General features: G+C 39.0%; 1 protein-coding gene across 6 annotated transcripts in view; it reads right to left on the bottom strand.

The window, feature by feature from the left end:
- BRAF (B-Raf proto-oncogene, serine/threonine kinase) overlaps positions 1–18,120 on the bottom strand; it is a 166,358-nt gene that overhangs the window by 56,987 nt on the left and 91,251 nt on the right. For all 6 annotated transcript variants that reach the window (XR_007132716.1, XM_047763813.1, XM_047763810.1 and 3 more), the window contains exons 4-8: positions 13,684–13,787; positions 12,742–12,844; positions 10,163–10,311; positions 9,109–9,228; positions 2,353–2,512 (exon numbers count right to left, since the gene is read on the bottom strand). Coding sequence is in view for 5 of the 6 variants with exons in the window: in XM_047763813.1 (XP_047619769.1) it covers positions 2,353–2,512; positions 9,109–9,228; positions 10,163–10,311; positions 12,742–12,844; positions 13,684–13,787 (636 nt within the window). In the remaining variant the exon portion in view is untranslated. The remainder of the gene's footprint in view (positions 1–2,352; positions 2,513–9,108; positions 9,229–10,162; positions 10,312–12,741; positions 12,845–13,683; positions 13,788–18,120) is intronic.

Genomic DNA, 18,120 nt, shown 5'->3' with positions numbered 1-18,120 from the left:
TAAAAATAGAGAAAAAATTTCATAGCAAAAGGTGGGAAGAAAGTTTGATTTGGGAATGTATCTTAAAAAATGAAGTAAAGATTTTTAAAGTTTGTCTTTTACAGTCAACAAAATTTAAGTTATAATTTCAACAGTATGCTAATTATTAGAATTAACACAGAAAGAATCAAGTTTGTTGGTTATAATACCAAATTTGTGGTAGCAAATTTAAACTCTTAATTTCACGCTCATCTTTTCTATGACAGCAATAAATCATTTTAATAAAAATTTTAAAGGACTTCATCAATTCCCTCAAAGGCCTCCATTAATCCTTTGATATTTAAGTCATTTTCATTTGAAGAGCCTATTATATTGTCATCCTTATAGATTTTCCCTTTTACTGTTAATTGGACTAATTTAATTCTGCTGTTATCTTTTATTTCTCAATGGCTTTATAAATTTGAGTTCTCCAAAGTCAGTTTACCCTGGCTTCATAAGACCCTTAAAATCTTTGTTTTTTTGGGGTCAGATTTGCAATCAATCTGCCTTATGCTTTCATTGAGATGTTGGCTACTGATGGAAAGGGGCTGGAATGTAAACTGGTATTAACTGGGGGAGGGTATCTGCCTGGAGACTAACATAAAGAAGTCTGTTAATTCGTGTATACTTTCCCTTTAGGATAATTTTTGCTTCTCTACTCAACCCTGGAGGACTCACGTAAGTAATGCCCATACAATGAAAGCAACCCCACCCTGTCACTCACACCTGACCACCTCAGTATTCGGTATCCTGCTTACAAGGGGGGAAAGCGTCAAATTTCTTTTTAAATATAATTAATTTCCAAGGCAAACAAACTTGGGGGCTCTTCTGTTTTGTTGCTTATGATAGAGATTAAAGATAAGCCCCTGTACTTTTTATTGTAAAGTACAAATTCTGAGAGAAGTGATACCTAATTCCAAGATCAGGACCCCCACCCCAACCACAGCTCTTGAACTGATCTTCCTTCTCTTTTGTCTATATCGGGGACCAGCAGAACACAGTGGGCTGGCCAAGTGCTTTATTAAAGATTTAGTGGAATAAAGCCACAGCTATTTGTTTAAAATGTATTACCTATGACTGTTTTCACACTACAATGGCAGAGTTCAAAAGCTGTCATTAGAGACCATATGACCCACAAGTCTGTAACATTCACTGCGTCGTCCTTTAAAAAAGACTTTATTGACCCCTGTTCTATAGTATGGGAAATTTCCCCTGCTTTGTCTTCTAACTCTTTTACTAATACAAATATTTTTTGATGACCTATTATCTAAGGTGCCAATTAACATCTAACATAGTTCCCATGTTAGGGAACTATATTGAGAATAGTTTCTACTGTCTAGAAGAAGTGATACTAATGTACATATTTAACTTATATTGGGTAAGATAAATTAGAAAAGTAAAAAACTCAAGAGCAACCGGCCAGAAAGAGGCTAAAATAAAGAGGTGAAGTTACAATATATGATGAGACCAGAGAAGACATATTTTTAAAATTTCTTTATGTATCTTTTTTTTTCCCATCATACTGCTTTACTGCAGAATTTGAAAGGGGGTGTGCCAGTACCACCCTTCTCCCCACCTTTGGGCAAAATGGAGCTGAAATGAAGTGAAATGAGAAAGCACTCGACAACAAGGTGGCAAAACCTTATGCCCTAGGACCGCCTATGCAGTGACCATTTGACCTGTGGCCTAGAGAGCCCCATCTCTGGGGACAGCGGTGGGAGTGGGGTGGGGAGGGTCAGGCCTGAGTATGGTCCATTTCTGAGGACCAGAAAAGATGCATTTCAAAACAAATGAATGACCAAAACTTAACGGCAAACTTTACCTAAGAGTATAACAAAACTCAAGATGTGACTAGAGATGGACTACAGTGGTATACTCAAGAAAGCAAAGAAGGGAAAAGGCAGCTGTGCATGAGAAGTACATCGAGTAATGATTTGTTCTTAAGCGTTAATAAATCAGTCAAAGTTGAACTTTTAGAAATTTAGGTAAAAATCTCAAATTCATCTAAGTAGGAATCTCCAAGTGTATTCTAATTTTTCTTTACCACAAAATGGCCAAGTGGATTATCGATTAAATAAAGGAAGATGAGACCTTCATAGAGATGGTATCATAATGAAAAAAATGAGAATAATTCCATAATTTGGCCCCAGTTAAATATTCAATGTCATCAGAGATGACAGGGCCTTTCTGATCTGTAATTCATGAAGAGTCTATCACATAATAACTGCGATAAATTTTAAAAAATCACTTTTTTCTGATCTAAGTAATAAATATAGCTGAAAAATAAAGAAATACACTTGAATCTTTTAAGTCCTACCACTGCCGGATACTCACATCAATATTGACGGGTTCTATTGTGTTTATATGCACATTTGGAGCTGATGAGGACCGGTCTCTCTGTCCAAACTGATTTCGATGATCTTCATCTGCTGGTCGGAAAGGCTGTGGGATTGGAATGGATTTTGAAGGAGACGGACTGGTGAGAATTTGGGGCCTGGAAAAATCAAGTAATTGGAAGGTAAGATTCAGAGCAACTTTACAGATACAATAACATAGAAAAACAGATGATATAAAGGTTTTTTTGTTTTTATATTCTCAAATTCTTTAAAATAAAGCATTAAAAACCCAGCAGTAATGGCTTTAAAAGTACTGGTTTAAAATACTAATATATTCTCTCAACTAGCACTGATAAAACTGCTTTGCTCAAGCAGACCCTCCAGGAGTATCAATGATAAGAACACTGATTCTTATCCAGAAAATTCCAGAGAAATCTACAAATGGCTAGAAATTACCTGTGGTCAATCAGCTGAAGAAACTCTTGTCCTTTAAAATTACACAAAAATGCTCTAGGTAGAGACTGACTGAATAATGTCTGTCATTTTTTTCTACCTTTGCCATTTCTTGATAGTTGAAATTACTAAAATGAAATTTTTATGGAAAGTATTAGGAAATTATAAATATTTTTTAAAAATACACGTGTATTTCAGGACCTAAACGATGTACCTGTTGCTTTATAAAAGAACTGAATTAAAATATTGAACGATAGTAGCAAAAGAGCATTTCCAAATTCAGAAGATGATCCTCAGAGTGTCAGTCTCTCATATTTGAAATGTTTACCATGCCCTGTAACTGATACCAGACAAAGAATAATATATGAAGCCTTAAAGCAAATATTTGTAAAAACTTGCTTTTTGATGGAACCATCAAAGAATGTGGCAGAGTGATCTATTTTGGTACTGCAGACAAATAAAGTCTACGCTCTTCACTGCTCTCCACATGAACCTGGCACTCACAGAGCACATTAAAGTTTTGAGAATAGAATGTAAACACCTGCAAGGGGTCAGGCCCCTCAGAATATCCGAGGGAGCTGAGAAGTGAGTATCACCTGACGGATGAGGCATTGCTGTCTCTGTGAGCTCTGTCTGTCAGGACCAAGGAATGATTCAAGGCTAACAGCCTCTCTTCGGAGATTAGTTAGCATGCCACCCCATCTTATACAAACTCTGTAACTAATCAGCATTATTTAGTCGTTAATAAGACAGCCACAAGGACTGAGGGAATGCTGAGGGAATAAAAAGACCTTTCTTTTTGGAAGTCCCTGCTGCGGCGCAATGGGATCTGTGGCATCTCTATAGTGCCAGGACCCAAGTTTGATCCCTGGTCCAGTGTAGTAGGTTAAAGAAAGACTCCAGGAGTTCCCGTCGTGGCGCAGTGGTTAACGAATCCGACTAGGAACCATGAGGTTGCGGGTTCGGTCCCTGCCCTTGCTCAGTGGGTTAACGATCCGGCGTTGCAGTGAGCTGTGGTGTAGGTCGAAGACGCGGCACGGATCCTGCGTTGCTGTGGCTCTGTGGCTCTGGCTGGAGACTACAGCTCCAGTTGATTAGATCCCTAGCCTGGGAACCTCCATATGCCATGGGAGCGGCCCAAGAAATAGCAACAACAACAACAACAACAAAGACAAAAAAAAAAAAAAGAAAGACTCCAGCCTTGCTGCAGCTGCAGTGTAGGTCACAACCGTGGCTCATAGCTAATCCCTGGCCCCGAGGAACTCCAAATGCCTTGGAGCAGCCAAACCCCCCCCCCCCAAAAAAAGACCTTTTTTCATAATGGTTTACTACAGGCTATTGAATATAGTTTCCTGCACTATATAGTAGGACCTTGTTGTTTATCTATTTTTGTATACTGTAGTTTGAATCTGCTAATCCCAAACTCCTGACTTATCTCTCACCTGACTCTTCTTCCCTTTGGTAAGCATAAGTTTTCTATTAAAAGACATTTTTAAGGGGGGAGAGGGTTTAGAGAGGAATGGGAAGAAAATATAGAATAAAAGGACTAGATGAAGGTTAAAAGAGCCAAAGAAGTCAAATAATGACAAAAAGCCTCTGAATAAAATATGTTAATAGAATCTGAACCATATCAGCTTATAAGTTTTACCTCTTCGAAGCGCCACTATTAAGGGTAGGGAAAGAAATTTTGACTTTGTTCATATTAATTAAGTGAATCCACTTGGAATGAAATAAAAATAATAAAATATTACATATTTTGAAAAAAACTGCTTTTCACCCAATGAGAATTAGAGTTAAGACTGGTGGAACTGGCCTGTAGGAAAATTAGCATGTTCCACTAGTCTTTGTTCTTTTTTTTTTTTTTTTGGCTTTTTAGTGCCACACCTGCACCATATGGAAGTTCCCAGGCTAGAAGGAGTCAAATTGGAGCTACAGCTGCTGGCCTATGCCGCAGCCACAGCAATGAGGGATCCGAGCCTCATCTGGGACCCACACCACAGCTCACCGCAACACTGGATCTTTAACCCACTGAGTGAGGCTAGGGATAGAACCCGCATCCTCATGGATCCTAGTCGGGTTCGTTAACCTCTAAGCCACGAAGGGAACTCTTTTTTTATTCTGACTATTGAGGGTTTTTTTGTGACAAAGCAGTCTTTATTTTTACTTTAGTCAGCCAATAAATGCCTTTGGCAAGGGATTTTGGGAGCAAGTAAAAGAACATAAAAATGACAATATTAGCTTTTTAGAAGTTTTGGAAAGTGCCTGACATTTAAAAAAATTATTTAGCAGCTTATTTAACATACTCTATGCTAGGACTTAACAGTGGGGAAAGCCTGAATTAACTATAACTATAGAATTAACTACAACTATATAGGGAAGTCTAATTAATATAATTGATCTGGTGTAGTGACAGCAAGTCATTCTTGAAACTTACTATATTAAGACTATGACAGTTATGTGTAGGACATAACAAATCAGAAGTAAGTATGCAAAGGACACTGGTCTTCAAGTAGGAAAAACAAAAACCTGGATTGGATCCAACAAATTTTCTTATCAAATCTAAAGAAAATGGATGTATTAGAAAAAGAGTGTATTTGCCTATGACACAAAAATCAGAAAGACTGTATTTGGCAGTTGGTATGCACTGGTCTCCAGAGTTAGTTTATTTATTACCTTGAAGGCAAATATACTATAATTTTGGAGAATACTTCTAATGTCACTAAACATCTGAACTATGTCCTATTTTAAAAACAACCTTTGGATTATAATTTGGTTTCTCATAAACATTTTCCAAAAGCAGAGTGGGTACTGGTCCATTCAACACACAAAGTTTGATCTACATGACAGGTATTTCTCACTGAAATGAATTACCTGGTACTCTGAGTTAATCTTTTCTGATTTTGGTTAATATAAACTAGTACATTCGTAAAGCTCATCATTTCTGAGAATTGATAAAATTGATTTTCCATGCTGGAAACTACGTGGACCTAGGAAATTAATACCCTGTGCAGTATACTGGCAGTCAGCAAATTGGCTTTCTACCATCCTTGCTGCAACCTCTTTAAAGCAATACCAATTTTCTTTTTTCTTTTTTTTTTTTTTGTCTTTCTGCCTTTTCTAGGGCTGCTTCCACGGCATACGGAGGTTCCCAGGCCAGGGGTCTAATCAGAGCTGTAGCTGCTGGCCTACGCCACAGCCACAGCAACGAGGGATCCGAGCCAAGTCTGCAACCTACACCACAGCTCACAGCAACGCTGGATCCTTAACCCAATGAGCAAGGCCAGGGATTGAACCCACAACCTCATGGTTCCTAGTTGGATTCATTAACCACTGAGCCACAACGGGAACTCCAAAGCAGTACCAAATTAACAATAAAAAGAATTTTACCTCTAACACCCTTCAGCAAACTACCAGTTAGTTTAGATCTCATTTTAATCTAGAATGTTAAAAATCTCATTTAATCTACAATATTAAATGTTGACTACTTCCGTTCAACAATATACAAATGTTTAAAATACTGGCTTTTCATAAATTTATACATTTCATAGCATTTTTTTTTTTTAAGTAGAAAAGGAGGCACCTCTAACTTCTTTTTTGGCTGGGCCCCCACCATGTGGAAGTTCTCAGGCCAGGAATCGAACCTGCACCACAGCAAAGACCTAAGCCACTGCAGTGACAACGCTGGATCCTTAACCTGCTGTGCCACAAGGGAATGTCATCTAACTCTTTATTTAAAACTGGACAACGTATCACTTCTCCAATATGTCTTGGTTACATCCATTATACGTGACATATATCATAAATGTGCAGATATACATGTAACAAAACATTGATAATAATTAACAGTCCTGGAGTTCCCGTCATGGCCCAGTGGAAACGAATCCAACTATGAATCATGAGGTTGCGGATTCTATCCCTGGCCTCGATGAGTGGGTTAAGATCAGGCGTTGCCATGGGCTGTGGTGTAGTTCACAGACATGGCTTGGGTCTAGCATTGCTGTGGCTGTGGTGCAGGCTGGCAGCTACAGCTCTGATTCGACCCCTAGCCTGGGAACCTCCATATGCCACCGGTGCGGTTCAAGAGACGCTAAGCTAATTTTGTTATACTATCCTGTAACTCTGCCCACCGAACTGGGACCTGCCATTAGAAAGGCAGCACGGTCTATTAGAATTTGCTAGGCATATATGTCATAGCCAGAGGTTTAATTCAAAATCAGAACAAACAATAACAACACTTTGATTTGATCTTCTAAGAAATATACATTATAGAGACAGCAAGAATAAAATGACTCCACCAGAGTGGATTAACTCTTACAACCTGACAAAAGAACAGAGTGGTACCATTTTCCAGTGTTCTAAAATAAATAGATCTATTCCTTATTACAAAAGTCTTTTGCTAAATTTTCTAGCCTTTGAGATCTTGAAAGGTTGACAAGAGAGTTAACTTATTGTTTTTATGTAGAGTCTCTAGGTATAAGTAACGGCAGTACATTACATTGTGAAGAGTGGAAAGAAGTGACAATAAATATTTCTGATCTTAACTATCTCTGGAATATTCTAAAACAGAATGCCATATGGGGAGGTTTTTGTTTTTGTTTTTAAACCACATGCTTCCAGAGATAGTATAATGGATGCTGCCTCAAATCTAAGAGAGAAAAAGTAAGCAGACCTGTGTAAGAAATGCTCCAAAAGCAAACTAATATCTACTAAGCTCATCATCTTTTTCTCCCTACCCTAAAGCCTGAATACATGATGCCTTTTTTTCCTTTTAAGGCTGCACCCGTGGCACATGGAGGTTCCCAGGCTAGGGGTCAAATCAGAGCTACAGCTGCTGACCTACACCACAACCACAGTAACACCAGATCAGAGCCACATTTGTGACCTACACCACAGCTCACAGCAATGCCAGATCCTTAACCCACTGATAGAGACCAGGGATCAAACTCGAAACCTCATGGTTCCTACTAGGATGCATTTCCACTGCGCCATTAAAGGAACTCCTATGATGCCTTTGTATTATCTTTTTTTTTTTTGGTTGCGCCTTCGGCATGTGGAACTTCCTGGGACAGGGATGGAACCCGTATCGCAGTGGCGACCTGTGCCACAGCTGCGGCAATGCCGGATCCTTAACCCGCTGCACCACATGGTAACTTCCTGCATCATCTTTAAAGTCAATTCTCTCCTTTATCCTCCACAACTGATTGATAATACTATTACACTTATGAATTACCCACCCCTTCTCCAGGCTGCTACCACTCCAGTTCAAGCCTTCATTTGCCCCTCACCATCTTCACTACCAGCAACATCCTAGCTGGCCCGCTTCACCCTAGACATTTCTCTATTACTCTATTCGTATATCAATGTTAAGTGATTCTTTTTTTTTCCTTTCTTTCTTTTTTTTAGAGCCGCACTCACGGCATGTGGAGGTTCCCAGGCTAGGGGTCTAATTGGAGCTACAGCTGCCGGCCTATGCCACAGCCACAGCCACGCAGGATCTGAGCCACGTCTTCAATCTACACCACAGGTCACAGCAAGGCCGGATCCTTGACCCACTGAGTGAGGCCAGGGATCGAAACCGCAACCTCATGGTTCGTTTCCGCTGTGCCACGACGGGAACTCCGAAGTGATCCTTTAAAACCGTTTTTACCAGGTTAGTCCCCAGCTCAAAAACTTCGAATTATGCATGATTCTTCTACACTATACTATCTCCCAAATCTACCACCCCCATTTCCTTTATTTATGCAGTTTCTATCCCTCCCTCCCCGTCCCCCTCCCCAAGCTTTTATTTCCTGGGCTCATTCAGAAGACTAGAATTTTTTAAGGTCCGGTCCAAATCCCACTTGCTTGATTAAATGTTGACTACTCTCTCTCATTATTCTCTCTTCTGTAAACATGGTAATATTTATCACATAATTTAAAATAATGCCATAAATTGTAGATTATAATTATATACTATCTTTAAATTGTTTGCCATTACCTCATATGTAATGCTACTTTTCTAAATGCAAATCATGTACTTCTATATCTGATATTACCTAATAAAGAGATGGATATAAGGCAGGGATTCTAAATTACTTCTTGCTTGATTTGTTAAAGACTGGTCCTGAAACAGCCTATGTCAACTTTAACCCAGTGTATCTGTACCAAATGTATATAAATTATCTGACTGGTGTGGTAAGTCACCTGAAAAAAAGTCCTTAATTTAACAATCCAAATGTTGGAAAGATTTATGATTAACCAAATGCTCCAAAAGAAATCAGCTCAAAAAGCATGCCAGTGAACAGCAGGAGTCAAATCATACCCAAGGGAATCGGAGGGGGGTGCAGAAGGGGATGATCCAGACGTAAGGGCAGTCTCTGCTAAGGAGGCCTCCTCCTGTGGTATTGGGTGGTGTTCAAAGAACTTGGAGACAAACAGCAAACTGTGAGGCAAAAACAAAAACAAAACAAAGCAAACCTAACTTGTGCAAAACCCAGAAGCTTCACAGACCAGAATACATTACAGAATTAACAAAAATATCTCAGATCAAATTCCTTTTTCAGGAAGGATATTGTGTGTGTGTGTGTGTGTCTGTGTGTGTTTGGGGGGCAAGACTGTTAAATTCAATTTATCTTTTTGTCCCAAGGCTTATTTTTAAAAGTAATACTGTAATTTCAAAGGCAAGCTCAGAATCTAAAACACTGTTTTACACTGCAAATTTCTACACAGTAGACGGGCAAAATCATGCTGTATGGTTAAGGAATCAGAAGAAAATGTATCTATTGCTAAAAATTAGATTACATCATTATGATATACTTTGAAGTACAGAGTTGAATTCCTTTTGCTCAAGTGATCAAAAAAAAGTAAAAAGACCTTAACAGTAGCAGCAAAACATACAAAAAAGATTAAAATACCTTCAATCTACTGAGAGATAGAGGTGGAGAGATGAGACAGAGGAAGGAGAAAGAGGGAGTGAGAGAAGAGACAGAGAGACAGATACCAATTTAGAAAGAGAGAACTTAATTTACGAAATAGCCAACAGAACCAGATCCCCCAATCTGTGGTCCAAAAGCAATGATTAACTTAATTGAAACACCTGTTCGCCTCTCAAAAACCATTTAAAAGTGATAGCTATGGGCCAGGGATCTTCATTAATTAAAAGAGAATATAAAACATAAATGAAATGTACAGCAAACCAGAATTACAATTTGAGAGAGAAGTACTGGCTATACAACATATTATCCTCTAGCTACACTTCCCTATAACAACTCTTCTGAACAGAAAACTCCCACAAATTCTAAGGCATACTAGTTTCACATTGAGAAAAGTTAAATGTAAAATGGTAGACAGAAAATAAAATTTTTTTGATTACTTACTCAAGTTGATCATAATTAACACACATCAGTGGAACCTCTGTACTACAACGCTGGTGAAATTTATAACCACATGTTTGACAGCGGAACCCCTGGAAAAGCAGCTTTCGACAGAAGTCACAAAATGCTAAGGTGAAAAAAGTTTTCCGTACCTGCAAAGCAAAACATCATAGAGCATTTTCAAAAACCTGTAAGAATCTTTTAAGAAATCAACTTATTTACTCTCTTAAGATAACAAATCCTGGAGTTCCCGCTGTGGTGCAGTGGAAACGAACCCGACTAGGAACCATGAGGTTGCGTGCTGGATCTGGCATTGCCGTGAGCTGTGGTGTAGGTCACAGATGTGATTCGGATCTGGCGTTGCTGTGGCTGTGGTTTTGGCCAGCAGCTGTGGCTCGGGTGAGACCCCTAGCCTCGGAAGCTCCATATGCCAAAAGTGTGGGCCCAAAGAGACAAAAAAAAAAAAAAAAAACCCACTCCTCTGGAGAGCGTATTAGAGGCTAACAAGGGATGAGGCAACCGATTATTTTTTATTGTAAGCCCCTCTGCACTATTTTTAAAACTATATACATTTGATTAAAATGTAAATATACTTTGATTAAAATGTGTAAAAATTTATGAAAGAAAAGAACTGGTTTATAATTATCTGAAAATCAGAACTCTACCTAAACTTGCTGACTGACTTAGCACAGGGACAGGAAAATCACCTAAAAGATGTTAAGAACTACTTTTAACAAACTGTCAGTTTGTTAGAGGATTAGAACACCTGAGTGTACATGGGAACCTCCTTCTATGTGTAACTTAAAAGGCAACATGTAAGAACTCGGAGTCAGAGAGAAAATGACCTACAATACGGGTCATATAAACAGAGCTCTGCTAAGGAGGCTCCATCATGACAACTGCCAAACAAGCAACTAGAAAATCTTTAACATTTATGTGGCTACTATTTACCAAAGCAACTATCTTTTTGTATTGCTAACATAATCTCTGGAAATTAGAGAAAAAACCAAAATGTGTTCACAGGAATCAGTAGTTTATATTAAAAATGCCATATATAGAAAAGTAAGAAATGCCTTTCTGACACAGATTACTCTAATCTTGGCTTCTGCCTATGCCTTTTTTAAAAAAAATTAAAATTATTGTCTTTTTAGGACTGCACCCTGACACATGGAAGTTCTTGGGCTAGAGGTTGAATTGGAGCTGCAGCTGCTGGCCCACACCACAGCCACAGCAACATGGGATCTGAGATACATTCGACGTAAGCCAAAGCTTGCAGCAACGCCAGACGCTTAACCCACTTAATCCACTGAGCCACAATGGAACTCCCTGCCTATCCTTTTTTTTAATTTATTTATTTATTTTTATTTTTTATTTTTGTCTTTTTGCTATTTCTTGGGCCGCTCCCTCGGCATATGGAGGTTCCCAGGCTAGGGGTCGAATCGGAGCTGTAGCCACCGGCCTACGCCAGGGCCACAGCAACACGGGATCCGAGCCGCATCTGCAACCTACACCACAGCTCACGGCAACGCCGGATCGTGAACCCACTGAGCAAGGGCAGGGACCGAACCCGCAACCTCATGGTTCCTAGTCGGATTCGTTAACCACTGCGCCACGACGGGAACTCCCCTGCCTATCCTTTGAGAGGACAGGTTCTCAGGCTCTGGGAACTGCATCCTTGTCTCTGAGGTAGAGGTCCCCTTGTTCCAGACTTTATGGTGGTAACACTTAGCTTAGGTTAGGTTCTAGCAAATGGAAAAACCAGATAAAGGGAGAAGTGCTCAAAGAGAGCTTTAACATCTTTCTTCAGTCCTCCAGGAAAGCTACTCCACTGCCATTAATCTGTCCTTCAGAAACATTTATACAAGCGTTTCCAGATGTATGTAGAAAGAAGTCTATTTACCAAGTATAGAAAAGATTTTTTAAAAATTTAAATGTCTATTAATAGAGGGATGGTTTAAATATATCCAATTTTTATCTTGATGGGCTATTATGCACTCTTTATAAAGTGAGGTGTCCTGACGTGGAATGATGCCCATGATGGCACAGTTTCGTGTGTGTGTGTGTGTGTGTGTGTGTGTGTGCTGTGTGTGTGAAGAATATCACACAAAACAAGACTCTATATTTAGTTTTAAAAAAAAAAGGGAAAGAAATGGAAAATAATGAAGGAAAGGGGAGGGAGAAAAAAAAAGAGAAAGGAAAAAACTTTGGGTTCACAGGTGTAAGGACACAGGTGTGTATACACACAAAGACGCGGGAAGACTACACAATGATCTTCAGTAACTGTTTACTTCTGGCAGGGCATGTTCACATTTTTACTTGACACGCTTTCGTACCACTCAGATTTTAAGAAGTTTCTTCCAATAATGAATATTTATTACCTTTTAAAATTAAAAATAAAGTATATTGCTTAAAATAAAGCTCTTTACGTGTTTGTTTTTTTGGGGGGGAACATTACTGATTTTCAACACAGGTAAAACATCAATCCCCAAATTACTCATGCATACTTCATATTCTCTAAATAAAAATTCATTCACAAGAACCTGAACATTTTTGACATCTCAAAAAAATATAAAGGTACATACAAAGTTGTGGGTTGTAAGTGGAACATTCTCCAACACTTCTACATGCAATTCCTCTCCTGTAAGCCAGGAAATATCAGTGTCCCAGCCAATTGGTTTCTTCTCTCTGCAAAGTGTAGACATAGCCTTTCTTGGTTAGCATACCTAAAGATCTTCATATGCCTCATGCTGAAGATATGAAAATTGGTTACTGAGGGGCTAGTAATGGTGAGGGAGTTCTGGCTCCCTGGTCCTCCATCGTTAGAAATTTAAATGGCAATAAATTAATTTTTAAGTTACCCCAAACAAATGTATCACTCTTGGACAAACAGCAGGGTAAAGAGATGTACTCTTTTCTTCAAGTCAGCTCCAGAAAAGACCTACAACAGCAGAAAATGGATTGTTCCTAGGGTCCAAAAAACAAACAAACAAAAAAAAACCCCCCTAAAAAACAGGTACCATTTACCTCTCCATTCAAAGGAAAAGAGTACTCAAGGGACAACATGCCCCAAAAAGGAGGGTTTTTTTGTGTTTTTTTTTTTGTAATTTAAAAAAACATGATTCAAAATTGGAGGACGATAGGGACTTGGCACAGTTTTAGATACTTTCTGAAAAATGGTTCAATATAAAATGTTAATTTTTACAAGTCTTCTGTGTAACTGAGTTGGTATTAAAAGCAGGGGAAAGGAGGAGTTCTCAAATGAGTCACATTCTAAATGGTCCAAAAATCTTTAGAATCTCAAACTCCAAATAAAGTCACTTGATCAGAGTAATTAGTACTATCATCACACAAAATTATTTAGTGTTAACTTCTCAAAGAGGCTACAAGCTTTATTAATATTTTTTCTGAAGTTAATTTTTAATGCTTGAAGTTTTGGGTAAACATCTTACAGAAAATCCCAAAATTTAATGTCTGAGGTTTTTTTCCTTTTTTAAACAAAGTTTCACATCACATACAAACCATACCCATCCTGAATTCTGTAAACAGCGCAGCACTCTGGGATTAGACCTCTCATCATCAGCGCTTTCTTTAGACTGTCCCGGACTGTAACGCCACACCTTGCAGGTACCTGTGGTATCATAAATATATGATATGAGGTAAAGGGAATAAATTATGTATTTTTTTCATATCACTGAAAAAATAATAATTTACCTTTATAATATCTTTAAAATGTCATGTGAATTATTATGTTGAAGAATTATTTCCAGAGCTAACTTAATATTAAAGAGAAATTATGGCTCAAGTATCTATTATTACTCACCAACTTAAATCAAAGCAAAATTAATTTTTAGTTTATTAAAGTTGTGAAATACCTTAGACATATAAAAGAACAGAAAATACAACAGATCCCTATGTGCACGATGCTGAGAAATAATAGGTGTCAATATTTAAAGCAAAATCAATTTTGATCTAACATTGTTCAAACCTGAACACTGTAATCCTTCAAGCATAACAATGTTCCTTAAGAGATGTCTTATTGATCCTAAACATGGCAGAAGAAATTACTTGTCTTATTGTGTATAATTGGTATTTGTTGTTTAGTTGCCTGGCACCCCTATTTCCTCTGGGAACCTGTCCTCCCCTAAACACCACATGGTACTGGGGAGACAATCGATCAAGGGTTACTACTTTTCTGGCTACATAGGACATAAGCTGGCTAATCAGTTTCCCATATCCCTGACCCAGGGCTAGATATCTGACCCAAACAGTACCAGAGTTCTTAACTGATAGATGGATGCTGGTGGAGAGAAGTTTCTGTTTCGAAAGTAGTTAAAGTATACCATGAAGACAGAAATCTGAAGCCCCTAATGGCTATCTTCCCTACTACACTGAGAAAAACCTGGCTACAAAATGAAGCTAACCTAAGGAGGCTGCCCTGGCCTTTTCTGCCTGTGAGCCGTCTGTCCAGTTATTAATTTGTATAATATAAAACCGAGAAAGAACTGACAAACGGTGCAGACTAAAGTGAAGGAGGGGGTGGGAGTGCAAGTTGGTCAGTTTCTATGAGGGAAGGAGGTGAAGACAGATGTGTTGGTCAATAACAAAATTAAAGGTTTCAGTCCTTGGCATCACGAAAGTACTTAGCAAACCAAAAGTTTCCAAAGAAATTGGGAATCTGACACTAGAGGAGAAAAAACAGGAAAAGTGAATATAAGACAGCTGACTTTATTCTTTTTTTTAGGGCTGCACCTGTGGCATATGGAGGTTCCCAGGCTAGGGGTCAAATCAGAACTGCAGCTGCAGGCCTTCACCACAGCCACAGCAACGTGGGATCCAAGCTGTATCTGCGACCTACACCACAGCTCATAGCATCACCAGATCCTTAACCCACTGCACGAGGCTAGGGATCAAACCAGCATCCTCAGGGATACCAGTCGGGTTTGTAACCTGAAGCCACAATGGGAACTCCCTGAGACAGCTGACTTTAAATAGTATATTTAAGGGAACAATCCAGAAAGACAAATAGGACCCAAGATTTGAAAAAGTGAGAAGCAGATTCTAACTTAATATAATCTCTAAAACTACCCACGACAAGGGAAAAGTTTATCATGAGGGAGGAGACTCATCACTGGAAGTATTCAAGACACTGGATTGGTGTAGTTGATCCTCTTTATTCATGAACTCTGTATTTGCAAATCTGTCCATTCCTTAAAATTTATTTGTAACCCCTCATTATCAGTATTTGCAACGCTTCTGCAGACATGCAAAAGCCCTGAAAAATCTGAGTTGCTCACGGAACGTTTTCCCAGCTGAGGTTGAATAAGGCGATACTGCTTTTTTTTTTTTTTTTTCCTAGCTCTCATACTATACACAAATGCCCTATGCCAGGCAACTTTTAGGCTAATGGACCCCAGCCAGCTGAAGAAATATACAATCTAGAGGCCAACATACAGAGGCCAGCTTTGGCTCATTTATAACAGTATCTCTCTTAGGAGCAATGGTAATCACTATTCAGTGTTTGCAGCAAATTTATAGAACATAACTACTGCAAATATTGAGAACTGGCCATACCCTCCGGAAATAATGAACAGAAGGAAAAGTTCACTTTTCCCTCTGCTACTCATATTCTGCATCCTCTAATGCCAAAACCTCTTGACTGGCAACCCTATCTTTTGTTTTAAACCCCAACCATGTTATCAGAGAACTCTTTTTAAAGAAGGAATTCTTAATGTCTTTGTGTGTGTATGTGTGTGTGTGTGTGTGTGTGTGTGTAAAAGACTTCTGCCAACCTGACGAAAGCCTTAGATACTCTCTGAAACATAAAATTTCAAGCCCATCTACATATTGCTCAAGAGTTCACTGAACTCAGATTTAGAATCCCATTCTAAAATATAATCTTATATTTCATTAGTCTTCTTAAAAGTTTCCAGTTATTCATAAGGCAAAATTCATGGCATATAGGTCATCAATGAACTGGGGCTATCTAACCCTTAGTTTCTTTGGTGATTTCCCTCATGCACTCCTGTAATGCCATCTTCTAATACAGCTATGCTCTCTTAATAGTTCTCTGAACAGGTTGATTCCAAGGTGTATTTATATTTCATCAGCAGGAAAAAATTTGGTTTTCTGCTCTTATCACCAAGGGAGAGTTATCAAGAAGGACTGATACTCTTCTGCAGGCTGATTTTTATTTGCTCCTTCATGATACTGCCTGTTCAACAGACAGACCAATGAAACAAAGCAGAAAGACCAGAGCAGATTCCAACACATAAAGTAAATCAAAATAACATAAATGCAGGAGTTCCCATTGTGGCGCAGTGGTTAACAAATCCGACTAGGAACCATGAGGTTGCGGGTTCGGTCCCTGCCCTTGCTCAGTGGGTTAAGGATCCGGCGTTGCCGTGAGCTGTGGTGTAGGTTGCAGACACGGCTCGGATCCCGCGCTGCTGTGGCTCTGGCGTAGGCTGGTGGCTACAGCTCCGATTGGACCCCTAGCCTGGGAACCTCCATATGCCGCGGGAGCGGCCCAAGAAATAGCAACAACAACAACAACAACAACAATAATAATAATAATATAAATGCAGCATCTGAAATAGGGGAATGACGAACTTTTAAATAAATGATATTAGGATAACTGGAACCGATCTAGGGGAAAAAAGGTTCATCCATACTTCACACTGTAAACTAGGATAAACTCCAAAAGGATCAAAGATTTAAATGTTGAAAGGAGGGGACAAACCATAAAAGAACTGGAAGAAACATGGTAAGCTCCTTTATAACCTCAAGTGAAGAAGGCCTCTAAAACTACAATGTAAAGTCTGGAAGCCATAAAAGGCAAGCATTATATTCAACTACATGTAACTAAGAATTTTTGATTTTTTTATTCTTACTTTTTTTTTTTTTAGGGCCACACCTGCAGCATATGTAAGTTCCCAGGATAGGGGTTGAATCAGAGCTGCAGCTACAGGCCTACACCACAGCCATAGCAATGCCAGATCCTTAACCCACTGATCAAGGCCAGGGATCGAACATACGTCCTCATGGTTACTGGTTGGGCTCATTACCACTGAGCCATGATGGAAACTTCCACTAAGAACTTTTCAGATGGCAACACACACACTATAGTCAGTTCTCCATGACTCTGGGTGCCACATCTGTGGATTCAACCAACTGAGGATCAAATATTCAGGAAAAAAAATTCCAGGAGTTCCCTGGTGGTTCAGCATTGTTAACTCCTGTGGTTCTGGTTACTGGTGTGGTGCAGGTTCAATCCCAGGCCTAGAACACCCACATGCTGTGGGAAAAAAAAAAAAATCCAGAAAGTCCCAAAACAGCAAAACTCAATTTTGCCTAATATAGGTAGTCTAGAGATGGTTTAAGGTATACAGGAGGAGGTCTGTAGGTTATATCCAACTATTACACCATTTTAATAAAAGGGACTTGAGCATCCAAAGATTTTGGTATCCTTGGGGGTTCTGGAACCAATCCCTTGCAAATACTGAGAGATGACTATATACGCAAAGTCAAAAGACAGCTGCAAAGTGGAAAAAAAATCTGTAACTCACTTAATAGGGCTATTATCTTCCTGATAATATAAAGAGTTGAAACTGAAATCAAGATCAACAACACAATAGAAAAATGGGCAAAGGACATGAAAGACAGTTCAGAGAAACAGAAATATAAATGGCATTTTGATGTTGCTGTTGTTAATAATTTTAAAATATTTATTTATTTATTTATTTAAAATTTTTATTTATTTATTTGTTTTTTTTAGGGCCATACCCACAGCATATGGAGTTTCCCAGGCAGGGGCTGAGTTGGAGCTTAGCTGCCGGCCTATGCCACAGCCACAGCAATGTGGGATCTGAACTATGTCTGCAACCTGTACTGCAGTTCATGACAATGCCAGATCCTTAACCCACTGAACAAGGTCAGGGATTGAACCCTCAACCTCATGGTTC

Source organism: Phacochoerus africanus, chromosome 16 (assembly GCF_016906955.1).
Source record: "Phacochoerus africanus isolate WHEZ1 chromosome 16, ROS_Pafr_v1, whole genome shotgun sequence".
Lineage (NCBI taxonomy): Eukaryota > Metazoa > Chordata > Mammalia > Artiodactyla > Suidae > Phacochoerus > Phacochoerus africanus.
This window is presented reverse-complemented; position numbering and strand designations above follow the sequence as displayed.